The sequence below is a fragment of the Pristiophorus japonicus genome, chromosome 5 (assembly GCF_044704955.1).
Source record: "Pristiophorus japonicus isolate sPriJap1 chromosome 5, sPriJap1.hap1, whole genome shotgun sequence".
Taxonomy (NCBI): Eukaryota; Metazoa; Chordata; class Chondrichthyes; family Pristiophoridae; genus Pristiophorus; species Pristiophorus japonicus.
Genome location: NC_091981.1, coordinates 36,393,562 through 36,411,957, shown reverse-complemented (window position 1 = coordinate 36,411,957; position 18,396 = coordinate 36,393,562). Strand labels below are relative to the sequence as shown.

At 43.2% G+C, this 18,396-nt stretch overlaps 1 protein-coding gene across 1 annotated transcript in view; it reads left to right on the top strand.

The window, feature by feature from the left end:
• Window positions 1–17,627, top strand: part of znrf2b (zinc and ring finger 2b) — a 204,294-nt gene extending 186,667 nt beyond the window's left edge. The window contains exons 4-5 of the mRNA XM_070879832.1: window positions 8,054–8,148; window positions 16,209–17,627. Of these exons, the coding sequence (XP_070735933.1) occupies window positions 8,054–8,111 (58 nt within the window). The 3' untranslated portion in view covers window positions 8,112–8,148; window positions 16,209–17,627. The remainder of the gene's footprint in view (window positions 1–8,053; window positions 8,149–16,208) is intronic.
• The last annotated feature ends 769 nt before the right edge of the window (window positions 17,628–18,396 follow it).

Sequence of the window (18,396 nt, the reverse complement as noted above, 5' to 3'; positions counted from 1 at the left end):
TTCATCACATGACCTCCCACCTCCAATCGCTCCACGCAGTCTCAAAACAGCCTTTTTCCCCCATTTCTAATATTTTTATAACTAATAATTGAAAGTGGTCAAAGAAAATGATTAAAAAAATATATAGTTTTTTCTAATGTCCCTATGAATTTTCTTCAGTGTCCAGGAGATTAATGTTCAGCTCCTCGAGACTCCAGGGAAAACTGGGAAGGTTGGCAACCAATGTTCCCACTAAGCCGCGCGGCAAGCTGGAGATCCTGCGCAGGTCATTCACCGGCTTTTAAATGGGAGAAACCGCTCACGCGCAAAAATTTTAATGGGTCACACAGCCACTTAAAGGGACTGTTAGCGTGAATGTTTTCTCAGAAGAATCACTCAACACTCAGAGTCGGTTCCAACGCCAATGCGGCCTTTATTAATGCCAGCGGGGAGGAAGCCTCAGGACTGGATCCAGGTACTTCACTCCGCAGAACAAAGGGTTTCATGGATCTTTATATGTTTTACAACAGTTTACTACAGTTACTCAGCCCACTTTGGCTGGACACAATCCAATCATAACGATTAAAGATTACATATAGGTTTCTTTAACTCAGTAGAATTCCCCTGATACCTCAGGAACTGCATGTTCAGTTTTTGTCAGCTCGGGCTGATTAATGACCTTGTTATAGGAGGCAGGTTCTCCCCTTATCTCTCTTCCTCGGGCTTTGGCTGTGTGAAATCACTGGTTCATTATAATTATCTTGTATCCAAGGCATTCCTGGTAGTGGGCCTCACAGGGTCATTGCTCGGTCAGCCCCAGTTCATTACTTGACTAACGGGGTTCCCATCATGCTTGGGCAGCCATTTTATATGTGGCCGCTTTAAACTTATATGAGTTTAGATATAATTCAGCAGGTGCCTAATGCCTAGTGTTTTATATATTCAGCAGGTGCCTAATGCCTACAACAATTCCCTCCTTTCGGTAAAGGGACTAGTCCTAGTCCCCCTTTAACCGACCGCCCTACTTTTATTAGATTTTGTGCACGGCCCTGTACTCCCTGCCTCAACATCCTGGCCAGTCACGTGGTTTCAGGAGTCCCGGTTGCTTAAATCAAATTGACAAAGGCCAAATCCTCCTGCCCCTTTATTAGACAGGCTTGTTTAGTATTTGGGGACCGGTCATGGATCCCTCTTCGTCGTGCCTGGTGCCTGCATACCTGGCAGGCCATTATGCCCCATGTTACTGCTAAGATCAATTGTATCCCGACCAGTATGTGTGAAATTATTCGAATCCAAGGATGGATGTTCACATTTATTCCCCAGTCCCAGACCTTTCTCCACCAACTCTGACTTTGTAAGTCTACATCGATATCTTCTTCCAGTACTTTGATTTTAGTTTGCAGTTGGTGGTAGAGCTTTACGGATTGACCCACTCTGAGCCTCAACTCTCATAATACTTCGGTTAGATGTGGGATAGGGACCTGATCTGGCTCGTCATAATCCTGCAAATGATCATGGAGCTGATCGATTACCTCAATAACTTCGGACTTCCGGCGCCTAAACTGGGTGATATGCGCTTGCCCAATTGTGACAGGTCGTAGTGGCGTAAAGCAAAAGTTTGGCTGTGGTATAGGGCACTGCAGGTCATTATACTGGATGAACGCTCTGTGGTAGAGACGCAGTATCTTCCCTTCCCTCCGTAGCCTGCCCTCGCGAAGTGTCTGTGTGCGGGCACTATTTCTAGTACGCACCCGTCGGTTCGGTTAAACCCGCACTCGTCTAGCTCACCTCGGCCTACCGGGTGAGGGCATACTGTGATTTCCCCCCCCCCCCCCCCTTTGCTTGCAATCTGTTAGGGAAATCCCGGTAAGTATGTTGTTTCGACGAACGGCGGAGGTGGTGGTCAGATAGTAACGTATGGAGACATTTTCCCGTATTACTCCGATATTCTCTAGTTGGTACAGGGGGAACGGTCCTGAGTCTGGCGTGGCTATGGGGATCATCAGGACTATCCCTATCCCAGTATTCCTTCCAATCTGGCAGTCTGGAATTGCTGGGTATACTCGGGTCAGTCCCTTCAGAGTACAATTATCCAGTGTCCCCCTCTGGTTAGCCAACTGAGCCAAATGTGAACTGTCTATCCAATTGGGTACTTCCCCGCGTTGGATCTGGTCGAGATTGTGGCGGATCTGTTCCACCATCCACAGACCATAAGCGTGACAGAGTTGCCCCTGTCTTTGCTTTCCTGTATCTTCTTTTTCTCTATCAATGAGATGATTGATGGTTTTGGCGTGAGCTTCCAGGACTGAGATGTCATCCAACTGGATTTCGGCACCCTCCTTTCCTAGGTTGGCTTGGTCTTCCTGGTTTTGCTCCACCCTCTCTAATAACCCCTTCATCACCCCTCTAAGCTGTTCCACCCTCTCATTTAACCCTTGTATAATCTATCGAGTTTACTACGGAGGTCCCTGTATTGAAAACGGTGGCAATATCATTAACTATTTCCCTCTTTATCCTGGGGGCTGACCCCTGTCCCCGGAATCTACTGGCACCCATTGCATCGGCAGCCTGCTGCGTTACAACTTTACTTAATACATTGTACATCTTCCTTGACTGTTCTGTACAGTATTCCGGCATCTGGATGCCTGAAATATTGATCAGGACAGGGACAACTTCATGTTTAACATTATCATACAATAATTCCCCTTCGTTGTACATTACAATCCCATTCTCTGGTCCCTTAGTAGTTATGGGACAAGGCAGTTCCTCGGGCAATGTAGTGGTTCTTATGGGGCGCGGTGTTGGAGGGGGTGAGAAACATACACACAATGATATTGCAGCCGCCCCACCTCCTCGTAGTACCCACACAGCCCCACTCCCTTTTTGCGGATGACTGATTGCTGGGACTGTCCCGGAGGCGCGCAAATTATGCCGAAAGTACATTCATCGGGCCCTTTGACATCCCTCTGTTTAATGCAGCTGCTCCTTATACCCGTGGAGCACTGTACACATACCCGGTTCTTATTAGGATTTACTTGTAACCATGCATTAAAATAAGTCCTGTCCTCGCTCCAATCTTTAGTCGCTGGGACACATACTCCGTCCGTCAAATTGAATAAAACTCCATAGTTCATGTAGTTGTTTATTTCCTGAGTGCGCTGCAATCCGTTGGTATCATCCAGTGTTTGCGTGGGTCTTGAGGTTCCCAGTAACATGAATCCCCAGTGTCGAAGTCACCACTGCGGTCCCATCTTGGTGAGTGTTTTATCTGAAAATTTTAAACAGATAGCCTGGTCGTCACCAGGTGTTAGGTTCTGGTCTACTTGTGTCGCTGTCACTCTGTGGAATCGAAGGTAAGGATTAGGTTAACCATATTCTTTATAGTCGTACCATCTCTATCCCTTCATGTCCCTGTCTGGGCTGCCGTCGGTTTTGCGTTTGAGCCTGCTGTGCTCGAGCCTGCACGATGACCCATCTAAATATTATCCAAACTCCAATCAACACCAGTGCCACCATTATTCCTCCAAACATCGCTGTCTGCTTTACCGTTAGGTTGGGTTTGTGGACTACACCTACCCACCGTGGGGTACATTGGCTCTATTGCCAGAGGTGATGGTGCTGTGGCTGCGCACTGCACTATACGTCTAGTCCTGTTTTTTTTTTTAAAAACATCTCTTCCAGCCTGTTTATCTTAGCTTTTAACTCTTGACCAGCTAGTTCCGTTTTATTTTTATTCTGCATATCCCACCATTTCCTCTGTCTGTCAGGTGAGTCTTTATTTTATTAAGAAATCCAAATTAATAATGTCCAGTATAAAACAGCTGTCAATGGAAAGGGTTAACTCCTTTACAGGTTTGTAAGAAAGCCTGATGTCATTACGTGACTTCACGTAATCATCCGAAAAAGTCTTTTTTTTTAAGTCTTTGTGCCTTCAAAACTTGCTTAGAAATTAGGAATCTGTTAAACAGCATAAATTAGTAAAGTGGTCATAATAAAAATCTTCTCATCAGGGAAGACGGCATTTTAGAGTAAACTCCAATGTTTTCTTAACTTCTAATTCAAGTACTTGCCAAAGAATTTTTTTTTAATTGATTTAAAACGAGACCACACATTTTTAATATCAATTTTGTTTACTGAAATTCAATTTTTTTTTTTTAATTTCTCTCTCAGCACAAAATCTAAACTTCTGTGCCAGTTCCATTTTGGAAATATTTTCAAACTGCATTGAAACTTTCTCATAATTTAAAATTTGAATCCATGTAGAGTGTTTTGTACCTCTTCCAATTTTTTTTTCTTCTAATTAAACCAATATCTTTTTCACAGCAAACATCAACTAGTATTTAGTAAGTTATGTCTTTTTCCATCACAAACACATTTGTTAATTTAAAATCATTTATTTACTTTCAAAGTGGCGTCTTTATCTTTTTCTTTTCTCCATAACTGGAATGGAGTCCAGCTTTGAGGGTTTGAGGGCTGCTTTTCGTTATCTCAAAATGCTCCAGTTTCAAAGTCGTTAAAATGTCTCTTCTAAACTGCTAAAGCTTGCTGTTTTTAACATTTTCCAAAAGTTCCTTTTACACCTTCGCAGATAGTTCGCCACTCGCCCAGGAGTTTGACCTGATCAGATTTAATTTAATATATTTTTTTGAATCCACCTCAGTATTTTCTGTGCCTTCTCTGAATATCTCAAAATCCCAATTCAAACTTTGTAATTTCAATCTTTATTTAAAACCTTTTTTTTGTTGTTTTGAGCTAGAAGCTTTCTTAAAAGGCATTCTTTATCTCATTCCGAGACTAAATTTATGTCTTTCAATCCAATGTAATCAATCATTGCATGTTTTCTTTTGACAAGTAAATTATTTTTTTTAACCACCAGGACCATGTATTTTTTTATCTTTTGCTCAACAAACCTATCCTTTGTACATTTCCTAGCTCCGTAACTTATCATCCGAATAAATCCACACCTGCGTTTCTAACTTAAAATGTCTTAAAACTTCCCACATACAGGACAACAGTACAAAGGGTTAGCTAAAATAAACAGACACTTGCATTCCTCTTCCAACTAGGCTTTCAGAAACATGACAACATAAAAATTCATTCCGCAGTCACAAAATCACACAGAGACTCTCACTCAACGACCAGACATTTACAACATTCTCTCTTCTTTCCTATCGATATTTTGGCCAGCTCTATTTTTGGATCCATGACTTTTCAGGGAATTCGTAGTTTTATCTAAATAATTCCTCACATAACTATTGTAGTGGACTACCGGTATTGGTTTTTCCGTTCCTTCACCCACCATTCCCATTGGGCTGCTGGCAGGTCCTGAGGGTCCCACCCTGCTCTAATCATTTTCTCGATTAGTTTCTTTTGCTTTTCCACCAGATGGCGGGTAAGGGACCCTTCTGATTCCCACTCGAGTTTATCTGCTTTATCTGGCCATTCCTGGGTAGGACTAGAACCGTTAGGAATCTACTCTCAGAGGTTTGCCTTATACCTCGCACAACTTGTAGTAGACCATCTCTGGGCTGCTGTCAGGTCACAAGTCTGCTGTTACACAAACTTATACAATTCTTAAAACGCGTTTAAGCAATTCCCGCAGTGCTCTACATATCCTTAACGACTACCTACCACCGCTCTGCCCGTTGGTTCGACCCTGTTCACAGGTTTGGATTCCGTTAGCCGCTGTACACCGCTTGGTTCTCCCCCGGGGTATATTTCAAACCACACTATTGGGTCCAGAAGATGTCTTTCAGTATCACGATCCCACGGTCTAAGTGTGTTCCCTACGCCTACTTGGTTCCTGGCCGTCATGTGGGACAAAAGTCCTCTTAATTCAGGCTCAGGCTAGGCATTTGAGATATTAGACCGTCTTCTCGTGTCGATCAACCGGCTTCCACCTTCCGCACCATTTATAATTAAAAATTAAAAATTGTTTTTTATACTCACCCGGGTTTTTCCAAGGGCGTCCAGCGACTCCGGGAAATCCTGCCGACTACGCCACTGTTAGCGTGAATGTTTTCTCAGAAGAATCACTCAACACTCAGAGTCGGTTCCAATGCCAATGCGGCCTTTATTAATGCCAGCGGGGAGGAAGCCTCAGGACTGGATCCAGGCACTTCACTCCGCAGAACAAAGGGTTTCATGGATCTTTATATGTTTTACAACAGTTTACTACAGTTACTCAGCCCACTTTGGCTGGACACAATCCAATCATAATGATTATAGATTACATATAGGTTTCTTTAACCCAATAGAATTCCCCTGATACCTCAGGAACTGCATGTTCGGTTTTTGTCAGCTCGGGCTGATTAATTACCTCATTATGTGAGGCTGGTTCTCCCCTTATCTCTCTTCCTCGGGCTTCGGCTGTGTGAAATCACTGGTTCATTATAATTATCTTGTATCCAAGGCATTCCTGGTAGTGGGCCTCACAGGGTCATTGCTCAGTCATTGCTCGGTCAGTCCCAGTTCATTACTTGACTAACGGGGTTCCCATCATGCTTGGGCAGCCATTTTATATGTGGCCGCTTTAAACTTATATGAGTTTAGATATAATTCAGCAGGTGCCTAATGCCTAGTGTTTTATATATTCAGCAGGTGCCTAATGTCTACAACAGGGACCACGCATCATAAAATTAGAGGGAACATTGTTGGAAACCCTACACTGAGCCATATTTTATTGACAGTTGACTCAGTGCCATTGCCAGTGGCTTCGAAGCAGGTCTCCTTGCCCCACTTTTAGCTAAAGATTAATCTATGGCATGAGCAGAGACCTCACAATAACTACAAGTGCAAGTTGTCAGGAATTCATTATATTTTGCTCTTCACTATAAGACTCTCTCATTGATTTGCAACAGGGAGCATCTCAACCATGAGCTACTATTTATTCAAGATACGTTGTGGAAAATTGTTTAAAAAAATGTGCTTGGTTTCAAGTTCGAAGAAAACATTAAGAAAAGTGTCCTCCTCCTTGAGATCTGTAAGATCCGTTACCTACATCTCGTTTCTTCCCCCACCCCCCCACAACTCACCCAATTTTAGCCGTTGTTATTTAGGTCTTTTGCTCAGTGCCTTTTTGTCCTTTGTAGCTTGCATTGGTACAGAAGCACCAAAAAAATAACATTCCCCTGAACACTGTACATGATGGAGAAATCAATATGGGATTGGGATGGGTGTCCTGTTTTTGCTTTTGAGCACAGTGAATGCAATTATAGAATCCATCATCAGCAAGAACAGCTTGCATTTATATAACACCTTTAACACAGAAAAACATCCCCAAGCACTTTACAGCCACGGGGAAAAAGACCACCAAGCTAAAGAAGGACGGGGTTACCATAAGCTTAGATAATGAAGAGGCTCTTACAGGAGGAGAGGGAGGTAAAGGGCCTCAGGGAGGGACTCCTGCACAGTGGCAATTAGTTAGAGTTAGGGTTCCCAGTGATACTCGCCACTTTTCACAAGATGGACAATGAATGTAACCTCTCTTTCTCCATTTGGCCCACCACACTGCTCCTTTCAAAGACCATGTACATTCTATGCAATGAGGAAATATTCCCTTTAAGTACACTAGCCTCCTCTCTCCATCAAAGTTCACAATGTCAGTTAATACAACACAGTGCAACAATGTGCTAGTGTAGGCTATGTGTATTTTTTGACCACGGTGAGGTAATGTTCTGCGCTGGCCTTTTGACGGTACTGCCAAGTGTTTCCTCCTCACAACACTGTAATCTCGTCTTTCTGCCAGCCAGGAAATAACATGTGTCATGGGAGATACAAAGGGGGATGTGGGACTGCACATTAAAGAAGGGAGACATTAGGCACGCTGGGAGGAAAAGCAGGAATACAGAAAGAGATGAGAAAATGATTTGTCCTCAGGAGATTTGCAAGGTACCATACTCCTTTGAAATGGGACATTCCTCATAAACTTGGCTGTGTGACGATTCCATTATGTTATCTGCCATCTTCCACATTTACAGATTATTGTCCTTTAAGAATATGCTTTCTTTCTGGTAGGCAGTGTCTAGTGTTAACTTGACATAAGAGTAATGTGTGTCTGCTTTTCTCTCTCCAGATGTATAGACTCTTGGTTTGAAGTCAATAGGTCATGTCCTGAGCACCCATCAGATTAACAGATGAACGGCACTGACTGTTTGCTGTTGCTATAAGGTAATGCCTTTGCAAGCCTCGTCTCCACAAAATGTTCCATCTCCTCGGTATTGATCTGTTATCTCGATTGTTTTTTGCCTGTTTGACTGATGGTGTATTGAGACACAAGTCACTTCCAGTTACTGAAGTCTCTGGAAGGCTTCTTAATGGGATTCATGGAATGCTTTTTGATCTGAAGCATTTTAACGATATCAAACGTGCTAATAGGATGTTTGTAATGTCTTCAACAATTCAGCTCTCATTCGCATTCAGTGAATTTGCCCTGAATATGAAAATGCTTCAGACTGGAAATGAGCTTACGTATATCTAAACTGGCAGATGGGTAATTTAACTCTATTCAGAGAGTGTGCGCGGACAAGGCGTGTTAGGATTCCAAAATGATTTTCTGAATCTAATTGTTTTAGCAGTTACCAATTATCAGAGAAGAGATGATTTGTCTCCGGTATTTCTGATTGAAGCGATTTGTTCCCGTTTAAAGTTCTATTCCTGCTCTGCCATTCACATTTATTGAAGGCATTTGACTTCATTTCACCTAATGAATCTTGGTTATTTATGCGCACAGTTAGTCATTGGTCCAAGAGCCTGTTAACCCGGGATGTTCGTTGAAATGATTCACTTTCCGTTCCATGCCTTGAATACTTTTAATTAGAATTGAAAATGTCCTGAAATATGAAATGTTTCCTGTTGCTGTAAAACTTGCCTGTGTTTGAGTTGTGATTGTGAAGGATGCTGCGTCCATTCCGATTGATCACAATTCAACGCTGTGCATTTTTCAGACATAATGAAATGTTCCCTTATTGCGGTATCCAGCCGCAGGCTATGGGACAGACGATGAAAGTTTGACAGCCGCAACAGGCTGCCACTGTAATATGACGTACAATGTGACTGGCTTTATAGAAACTTGCAGCACATAGGAGGCCATTCGGCCCATCATGCCTGTGCCAGCTCTTTGAAAGAGCTGTCCAATTAGTCCCACTCCCTGCTCTTTTCCCATAGTCCTGCAAATTTTCCCTTTTTAGGTGTGTGTGTATATATCCTTATTCAAGTATATTTTCCTCTTCAAGTATACTTGATGAATACAGGAGGGAGAAAGGAATAGAAGGTTATTCAGATGTGGTGAGATGAAGAGGGGTTAGAGGAGGCTCATGTGGAGCATAAACACTGGCATAGACCAGTTGGCCAAATGACCTGCTTCTGTGCATTCCATTTTATGTATCCAATTCCCTTTTGAAAGTTACTATTGAATTTGCTTTCACCACCTTTTCAGCCAGTGCATTCCAGGTCATAATAATGATTAGTTTTATATCAGCATAGATTGAATTGGGCAAGTTTTGAGCAGCATAGGATCATCCAAATTGTTTTGTTTTGTGGGGGGTGAATCCAAGATAAAACTCTACAATCAAAAGGTTGGAGCATTGGTCATCTGATAAAATGTTTTTTGGGGGCAAAAAGAGGGATGGATCGACTTTTCCAAATTAACTTTCAGGTCTCTATCCAATTTCTTCCATCACAAACGGTAGGGTTTGTGTGGGCCTTGGAGCACATTTCTCCATGAGCATGATTGGTCAGCAGGAGATGCAATTGGGTTCAGGCTTCATGCAGTCGTCTGTCATACATGCTCTCATTTTCTAATCATCGATCTTGAAAAGCACTGAATCTCATTTAACTGAGGCAATTGGACTTTTGTGTGGATGATGAGATTCAAACTAACAAATATATGATCAATCACAGACAGGAAAAGACCCTCTGATCCATCCAGCCTGTCTTGCACCTTGTGTATCGCAATATATACACTCCCCACCCCACCCCACCCCAAACCAGGTGATCTCCTGGGAGAGGTGAAATGCCAGATAGAAATCTGGGCCAATTTGAGAAAAAAAACCTGGGAAACTCTGACCCCCTCACCACCTTGTTAAACATAATGGCCCGGAATTTGCGGTCGGAGGCTTCCCGCGGGCGGATGCCTCCTACCACAAAAAAAATTACCAAAATACCTGGTGGTCCCGGAGGAACGGACACTTCCGTTTGTACGGAGCTCCCATTACTATAAATGGGAATACCCACAGAAAACACAATACATAAATTTAAAAAAACAACTCACTTATTTAAAATGATAGATATTTAATTAAATTAAATGTTTTAGAAAAATATTTTAAAAAAAAACCTTTTAATAGTGTTAAAAATAAACTTACCTTAATGGACAGGGTTTTAAATATAAAAATTAGTCATAAGATTTATTTTTTCTATCTCTTATGCTGGTAAAAGTATGCCTTATGCTTTTACCAGGAGTAAGAGTTTTAAGGACATTCACTGGGCAAGAGTTGGGCAAATAGCCCAACTCTCCACCCGCAGCGGCCCTTTACATTCACATTCGTACAATCGGTCAAAGGAAATTTTGACACATTGCAGTCCAAATGTATCCTGCGGGGCCAACATATTACATTGAGTTTCAGATGTTCCCGCAACCCGGGGATTAGGCGCATGCCTAAACCTGGAACTTGCGGGGTCTCCTCGGGCGCATGCGCACATCATTCGCACCCAGAGAGGCTGCAATTTAGGGCCCAATAATTTTAGAAAGAGGGTTAGGCTATTGATCCCAATGTGCTTACCATTTTAATTTGTCTCACCTACCTGCATTCTCGCCGTAATCCTCCATCCCTTCTCTCTCCAAGAATACATTTAGTTGCCCATCTTTACTGCCCTTTATCTTTATGGTCTTCCTGATAACCTATTCTACTACTTTAAGTAGAAATGTTTCACCTGATCTTCCCTTTTTACTCCTAACTTCCTAATTCTTTACTTGGCCCTGCTGGGACGTGACCGAGGCCCTTAGAATTCTGAACTACCTCAAGGTCAGTTTCTGCGGCAAACCCAAACCAAGTTTTGCAGCGAGCAAATGTATATTCTGCAGAAAATCTGACCCGGGTTGGGGGAACATCTCGATCTCAATGTAATACATTGGCCCCGCAGGATACATTTGGACTGAGAATAACTTGTCTCTAAATTGTATGATTTTACAGGGGAGTTGGTAGGAGTGGGGGTGCAGCGGTGGTGATGTACTATAGTGGTATATCATCGGGCTTTGCCATAGAGAAGAAGGATGCTGTGTCAAGTATGCAATCCCTGATCCCTGATGGCTGAGGGGGAAAAGAGTAGAAACCTTAAAAGTTCCATTGAGTTAGGGGAGGAGGGAAAATTCAGACAACAAACCACTTCAGTCCACTCTTGTGCACCCACCATTACCAAGTCGGTAAGCAGGTTGTTCATTCAATCATCCAGTGAATAGTATGTGTTTTAGGGGAGGAAGTGGATCATATGTGGTCCAATTAGCAGTTGGGAGAAGGGGTTCTATGATGAAGATCGAAGAGGATAATTTTTTTGATTATAAATTTGTAGCCAATTATGAATGTGAAGTAAGAAATTCCTATCGAATAACACTCTTATAAGACTCCATTCTTATCTATCTAATCATAGCCAGAAAATCACCTGCAATGGCTTCTCTTCCCACTCCCACATCGTTACCTCTGATTTCTCTCAAGGATCTATCCTTGGCCCCCTCATGTTTCCCATCTATCTGCTGCCTCTTCGAGACATCATCCAAAAACAGAGCGACAGTTTCCACATGTACGCTGACGACACCCAGCTCTACCTCACCACCACTTCCCTCGACCCCTCCATGGTCTCTAAATTGTCAGACTGCTTGTCCAACATCCAGTAATGGATGAGCAGAAATTTTTTCCAATTAAATATTGGGAAAACCAAAGCCATTGTCTTTGGTCCCCGCCACAAACTGCGTTCCCTAGCCACCGACTCCATCCCTTTCCCTAGCATATCTCTCAGGCTGAACCAGACTGTTCGCAACCTTGGTGTCATATTTGACCCTGAAATGAGTTTCCAGCCACATATCCAAAACTCAAACTATCTATTTCCATCTCCGTAAAATTTCCTGTCTCCGCCCTTGCCTCAGCTCATCTGCTGCTGAAACTCTCATGCATGCCTTTGTTACCTCTCGACTTGACTACTCCAATGCACTCCTGGCTGGTCTCCCACATTCTACCCTACGTAAACTTTAAGTCATCCAAAACTCGGCAGCCCGTGTCCTAACTCGCACTAAGTCCCATTCACCCATCACCACTGTGCTACATTGGCTCCCGATTAAGTAACACCTCGATTTCAAAATTCTCATCCTTATTTACAAATCACTCCATGGCCTCGCCCCTCCCTATTTCTGTAATCTCCCTCAGCCTCACAACGTCCTGAGATGTCTGCACTCCTCAAATTCTGCCCTGTTGAGCATCCCTGATTATAACTGCTCAACCATTGGTGGCCGTGCTTTCAGCTGCCTGGGCTCTAAGCTCTGGAACTCCCTCCCTAAACTTCTCCGCCTCGCCATCTCTTTTTCCTCCTTTAAGATGTTCATTAAAACCTGCCTCTTTGACCAAGCTTTTGGTCATCTGCCGTAATTATTTCTTATGTGGCTTGGTGTCAAATTTATTTGTTTTTTCTTATAACAGTCGTGTGAAGCGCCTTGGGATGTCTTACTACATTAAAGGTGCTATATAAATACAAGTTGTTGTTGTTGTAGTCTTGTGTTATGGAGAAGTATGTATTATGTAACCTTCTAACGACTTAACCTGATGGCAAATCTGATGATTTGACAGTTTATATTTTCGTTGTGCAGTTAACTTCAATAATAAAGGGCTGGATTTTAACACCCAAAAATGGGTGTGTTGGGGTTAGGTCAGAGGTTAAAATGTAAAAAAAATCTCAAACCCACATCCCAACCGCCCATACAATTGGAGGCGGGACAAGGGGCAGGCAGGTTAGCAATTTAAATGAGGTTGGATTTAAGCTGTTTTGCAAGTTCAACTGTGGCCTGCTAGGCTTCCCAGGCCTTGGGAAATCTGGCAGCTCAAAGGAGGGGAGAACAGCTTCGAGAGAAGGTAAGTGTTTTTGCAGCATTGCTTGTGGACTAGGTGTGCTTTTTCCCGGCTCCCTAAGCTTCCTATCCGCCCCCCACCCCCTACTGCATCAGAACTCTATCCTCCCCCCCACATCAGAACTCATTCTCCCCCCCACATCAGAACTCATTCTCCCCCACTGCACTCCCCGCATCTGAACTCATTCTCCCCACCCCCCGCATCAGAAATCATTCTCCCCCATTGCACTCCCCGCATCTGAACTCATTTTCTTCCCCCCCCACATCAGAACTCATTCTCTCCCCCTCCCGCATCAGAACTCATTGCCCCCTCCCGCATCAGAACTCATTGCCCCCCCCGCATCAGAACTCATTGCCCCCCCCGCATCAGAACTCATTGCCCCCCCCGCATCAGAACTCATTGCCCCCCCCGCATCAGAACTCATTGACCCCCCGCATCAGAACTCATTGACCCCCGCATCAGAACTCATTGCCCCCCCGCATCAGAACTCATTCTCTTTCCCCCCCCCCGCATCAGAACTCATTGCCCCCCCCACATCAGAACTCATTGCCCCCCCCGCATCAGAACTCATTGCCCCCCCCGCATCAGAACTCATTGCCCCCCCGCATCAGAACTCATTGCCCCCCCCGCATCAGAAATCATCGCCCCCCCCACCCCCCCCACCTGCATCAGTACTCTTTCTCTCTTCCCCCCCCCCCCCACCCCATACAAAGACCCTGGGGGTTGGGGATAGTATCCGCACCCCCTCTCCCAGAACTGGACCCTAGCCCACTGGGATCGGAATGCACCCCCTCCCCCCCCCCCATAGTTCGGGATTGGCCCCCCCCACCTTGACGGAGCCGGGGATCAGACTTATCTGAGACTGGATGGCCCTTCCCCCAGGATCATGGATCAGGCCTATCTGGTCCTGACACCTGTTTCGGAGTCCACCCACGCCCAACTGGAAGCCAAAGCCCATCAATCAGGCTGACTTCTGGGCAGGGAGCTTGTCAAGGCCAAAAGTTGCACTCTGTGGAGTTAAAACTCCACCGCATGCGGGAATCCCGTCTGAAACTTAGCCCTCACCACCCGCGTAATCTGCCTGTTAATAAGTGTGTTTCAGTTGTAGTCATATCAATCCAGTGATGGCTCTGGGCAAGATTTGTTGCTAGAGTTGAGTTTTATGTAAACTAAATTGGAAAATCTCTTGCAACCTGTCACCAGTCAATCACTCATTGAATTCCCAATACCCTGTATTTAAAGCATTTAGAAACTAATTTACCGTTTATTTTTGAAAATTGACAACTCGCGAGTAAGAATGACATTTTTGAATGCGCAGTATTGCTGGATAATGAGTTAAGCTGCCTCTTGTCTCTCTCCAAAGGTGATTGGATGCCTGAGAGAATGTATTAGTTCCATAGAGGCATCTGACCCCAGCTGCAACCTGGTTTACTGGAGAGTGCTGGAACTGCTTTCCATGCTTAGCCTCATGACTTCATACGTGTACAAAGAATTCCAGGCCATTAGCCTTGCTGTTCTACTGAAATAAGAGCTGAGTGAATCACTTCAAGTTATTGCAGAGCGAGCCAATAATTGCGTGTTTTGTTTTTTGCCTTTATCTTGAGAATAAATTTGACTCTGAGGTGAAGGAAATTCATTAAATTTGTCAGTTTAATAACAATTTAAAATATATATTTAGAGCTAAAAGAATTTGCCTTTGACGACCTCGGGGCGTCTCAAAGTGCTTTACAGCCAATTAAGTACTTTTGAGGTGCTGTCACTGTTGGAATGTAGGAAGAGCCCTGAAAACCTTAAAGGGGCCACGCACCCAAAACAATTACCGGGAACATTGACCCTTAGATGTGGGCACTTTAGGATGGGGAGGGGTAAGAGTGAGTGTAAAGGGCTTTTAAAGGCTTTAGAGTGTGAACTAAAGGATTCATCAGAATTATAACTCTGAAGGAGACCATTTGGCCTCTGCTGGTGCTAGCTCTTTAAATGGAGCTGTCCATTCTACCTCCATCTTCCTGTCCTTGTCCTGTATCTTTTTATATTCTTCCCTTTTCACACTATTATCCAATTTCATTTCATGTGTTACTGTCTTTGCTTCAATATCCACTTGTGATAAAGCATTCCATGTTCTCATAAACCTATATGTGAAAAAAATCTTCTATCTTCCTCCTTCATTCTTCTAGTGATTATCCTGAGTCGCTGCGGTCGCCTTATTGATTCATCAATCAATTAACACCATCTTTACCCTCTCGCATTCTTTCATAATATTGAAAATCTCTATATTACCTGCTGGGAAAAAGTCCCAATTTGTTAAGCCATTTTTTATATCTATATTCTCTCATTCCTTCTATTATTCCTATCCCTTCCCTAATTAACCTATAGTTTCCTATCCTACCCGATTGCCCTCTGATTTCCTGTCTCATCCCTAATTAATTTATAATTCTCTGTTCCATCCCTAATTGACTTAAAATTCTCTGTCCCATCCTTAATTGACCCATAATTCCCTGTCCCATTCCCAATTGACCTATCACTTCCTTCTCCATCCCCTTTTCCCCAATTTGAATAAGTTGTAATATTTTGCCATCCTTTAGCCCTTTGGCAGAAATCCTGTTTTTGCTGTACCTGACCTGGGTGTGTTTGATGGGGAAGTGTAGAGGGAGCATTTCTCGGCCTCTAGCCTGTGCTGTACTTGATGTGCGACTGTTTGATGGGCTGTGTAGAGAAAGCTTTAATCTGTATCTAAGCACTAGTTAATTTGATCTCTCAGTATCAAATATTGAAATTAGATGCTAAAATGTGAAAGATGTTCTGTGGCCCTGTACTGGCATCACTTTAACAGGCTGGCAATGACTGTAATGTGCTGAGCTGTGGTCATTTCATCCTAACTGTGCCTAAGACAATGAGCTAAAGTGCACTTTCCTTTGTTTTAAAGTCATCCCTCTTATCTAATTTGAAACCAGGTGATTAGGGTATCCATGAAGCGGATGCATAATTGTCTTTGCTTTCTCTACACATTCTGCCTAATATTAGAGATGTAACTGGTGATGAACCACATTTCAGTTTCCTGTATTAAATGTCAGAACTCTCTAAAGTATGTGTAATTCATTTTATTTTTTGTTTTTTCATCAGGTTTTCCTGTCACTTCTGTAAATGGAACAACTTGTTCAAATAAACAGGGGCTGTGACTGAATTCCTAAAAGGCGAGGAGATACTTAAAGAGTACGATGATAATTGCTGCTTCTTTAGACTGTTGAATAGGAAAACTTATCTTCTGTTTTTTTACAAATGATGGCTACAGATTCAGTGACGCCATATCCCTCATCTCCTTCCTGGGTTTTATTCCGAATTCCCTGTGGACTGGCTCTGTTGCCATTTGGACGTGGTGTGCCAAAGGACACACAGGAGGATTAAAAAATGTTTTTCTTTTTGTATACGGCCAATGTTTAATTGTATGGTAATTAGTTTGTGTCTTTCTACATTTGTTTTTGATTTGAAAGTACACGCCGATTAATTTGTTCATGTTATTGTTTTCTATACATTTTTTTGCACTGTAACTGTGCAGCTGTAGCCATTTGTGAGAGATGTGTGAATGGCTCAGTGTTTGATCTTAAAAAAACTGGGATAGGTTTGCTGGAACCCTGGGATATAACTGGACCTTCCTGCCCGAACTACAGACACACACACATGAAGCAAGTTCAATGCAGGTAGCGGCGAGTGATGGCGTTCCAATCCCGTTTTCAGACGACACGTGGAAAAGCGGAATTCACCCTGGATGGTTCGAACTGAATTTGGGACCTATGGTGTATCGGCACTTTGTACACACTGTTATACAAAGGAAGTGATGTCAGAATGGACCATGTTCCCTCGTCTTGATGATGTGGTGATTTAGGGTTAACCCAGGGAACAAGCCTGTGTTTCCCTGAAGATTGAGACCTCTTTAATAATAGGTGATTTTACAAGGACTGAGTGGTGCGGTGGGTTAACATTCATCCCTTGGGACCAGGCCTCTGATCCAGCCTAGAATAAGATCCTCTCTCTTCTGGCATTATGGATCCGACGCGTCGACCAAATCAGCTTGGGAGAAGCCTCGACTTGGCTTCTAATGAGCGCGGGTTTGCAATGTAATATTGACCGCATTCCGGCACTCTTGCTCAGAGAAGGATCCTGTAGAAAAGGCTAATGTCACATTAGTATAGCAAGGGAGTGCTCTTCCATGGCTGGGGTTATGGCACATTGTTGGAGAACCTACTTCCTGACATGGAAATGCTCAATGCTAACCGTGAGTGCCAAAAGTAGGAAAATGTTCCATCATTCTCCATTAGTCAAAAAGAAAAAAGGTGCACTTGCATATATACTATCACCTCTCCTTGATAGCTGGGCACCAGAAAGTCTGTGCGGTAAAAATCTGAACTGAGTAATAATTGCTAGCAGCTAATAATGTTGCAAGAAACCTTGTAAACTTTGCTCTGCCTTTAGGGGTGATGATGTCTCCACCTCTGGGAGGAAGAAGAGCTATCACAAACAAATCAACATTAAAAAAATCAATAAATTGACTATATAAAAATATGATTATTGTGTACCTACTTTGAGAAAGTGGAAACAACAAAGTTGAAGATGAGATGCTGACGCAGGAACATGGTGATGAAGCGTGTTGTTTTTTAACGCTCTTGGGTATGTTCACACAAATAACCAGGCTTGAATCCAAAAGCCAAGTGATCACCAAAATGCACTTCAGCACAGGTTTTCAAGTCTAGTTGGATATATAAAGAATGAACTTATGCATTTATATAGCACCTTCCATAACTTCAGGATGTCCCAAAGCGTTTTACAGCCAATGATGGGTGGGAAAGCAATTTGTGAGGAGGACACAAGAAATCTGCAAAGGGATATAGACAGGCTAAGTGAGTGGCCAAAAATTTGACAGATGGAGTATAATGTGGGAAAATGTGAGGTTATCCACTTTGGCAGAAAAAATAGAAAAGCAAATTATAATTTAAATGGAGAAAAATTGCAAGATACTGCAGTACAGAGGGACCTGGGGGTCCTTGTATATGAAACACTAAAGGTTAGTATGCCGGTACAGCAAGTAATCAGGAAGGCAAATGGAATGTTGGCCTTTATTGCAAGGAGGATAGAGTATAAAAGCAGAGAGGTCCTGCTACAACTGTACAGGGTATTGGTGAGGCCACACCTAGAGTACTGCCGACAGTTGTGGTCTCCATATTTAAGAAAGGATATACTTGCATTGGAGGCTGTTCAGAGAAGGTTCACTAGGTTGATTCCAGAGATGAGGGGGTTGACTTATGAAGATAGGTTG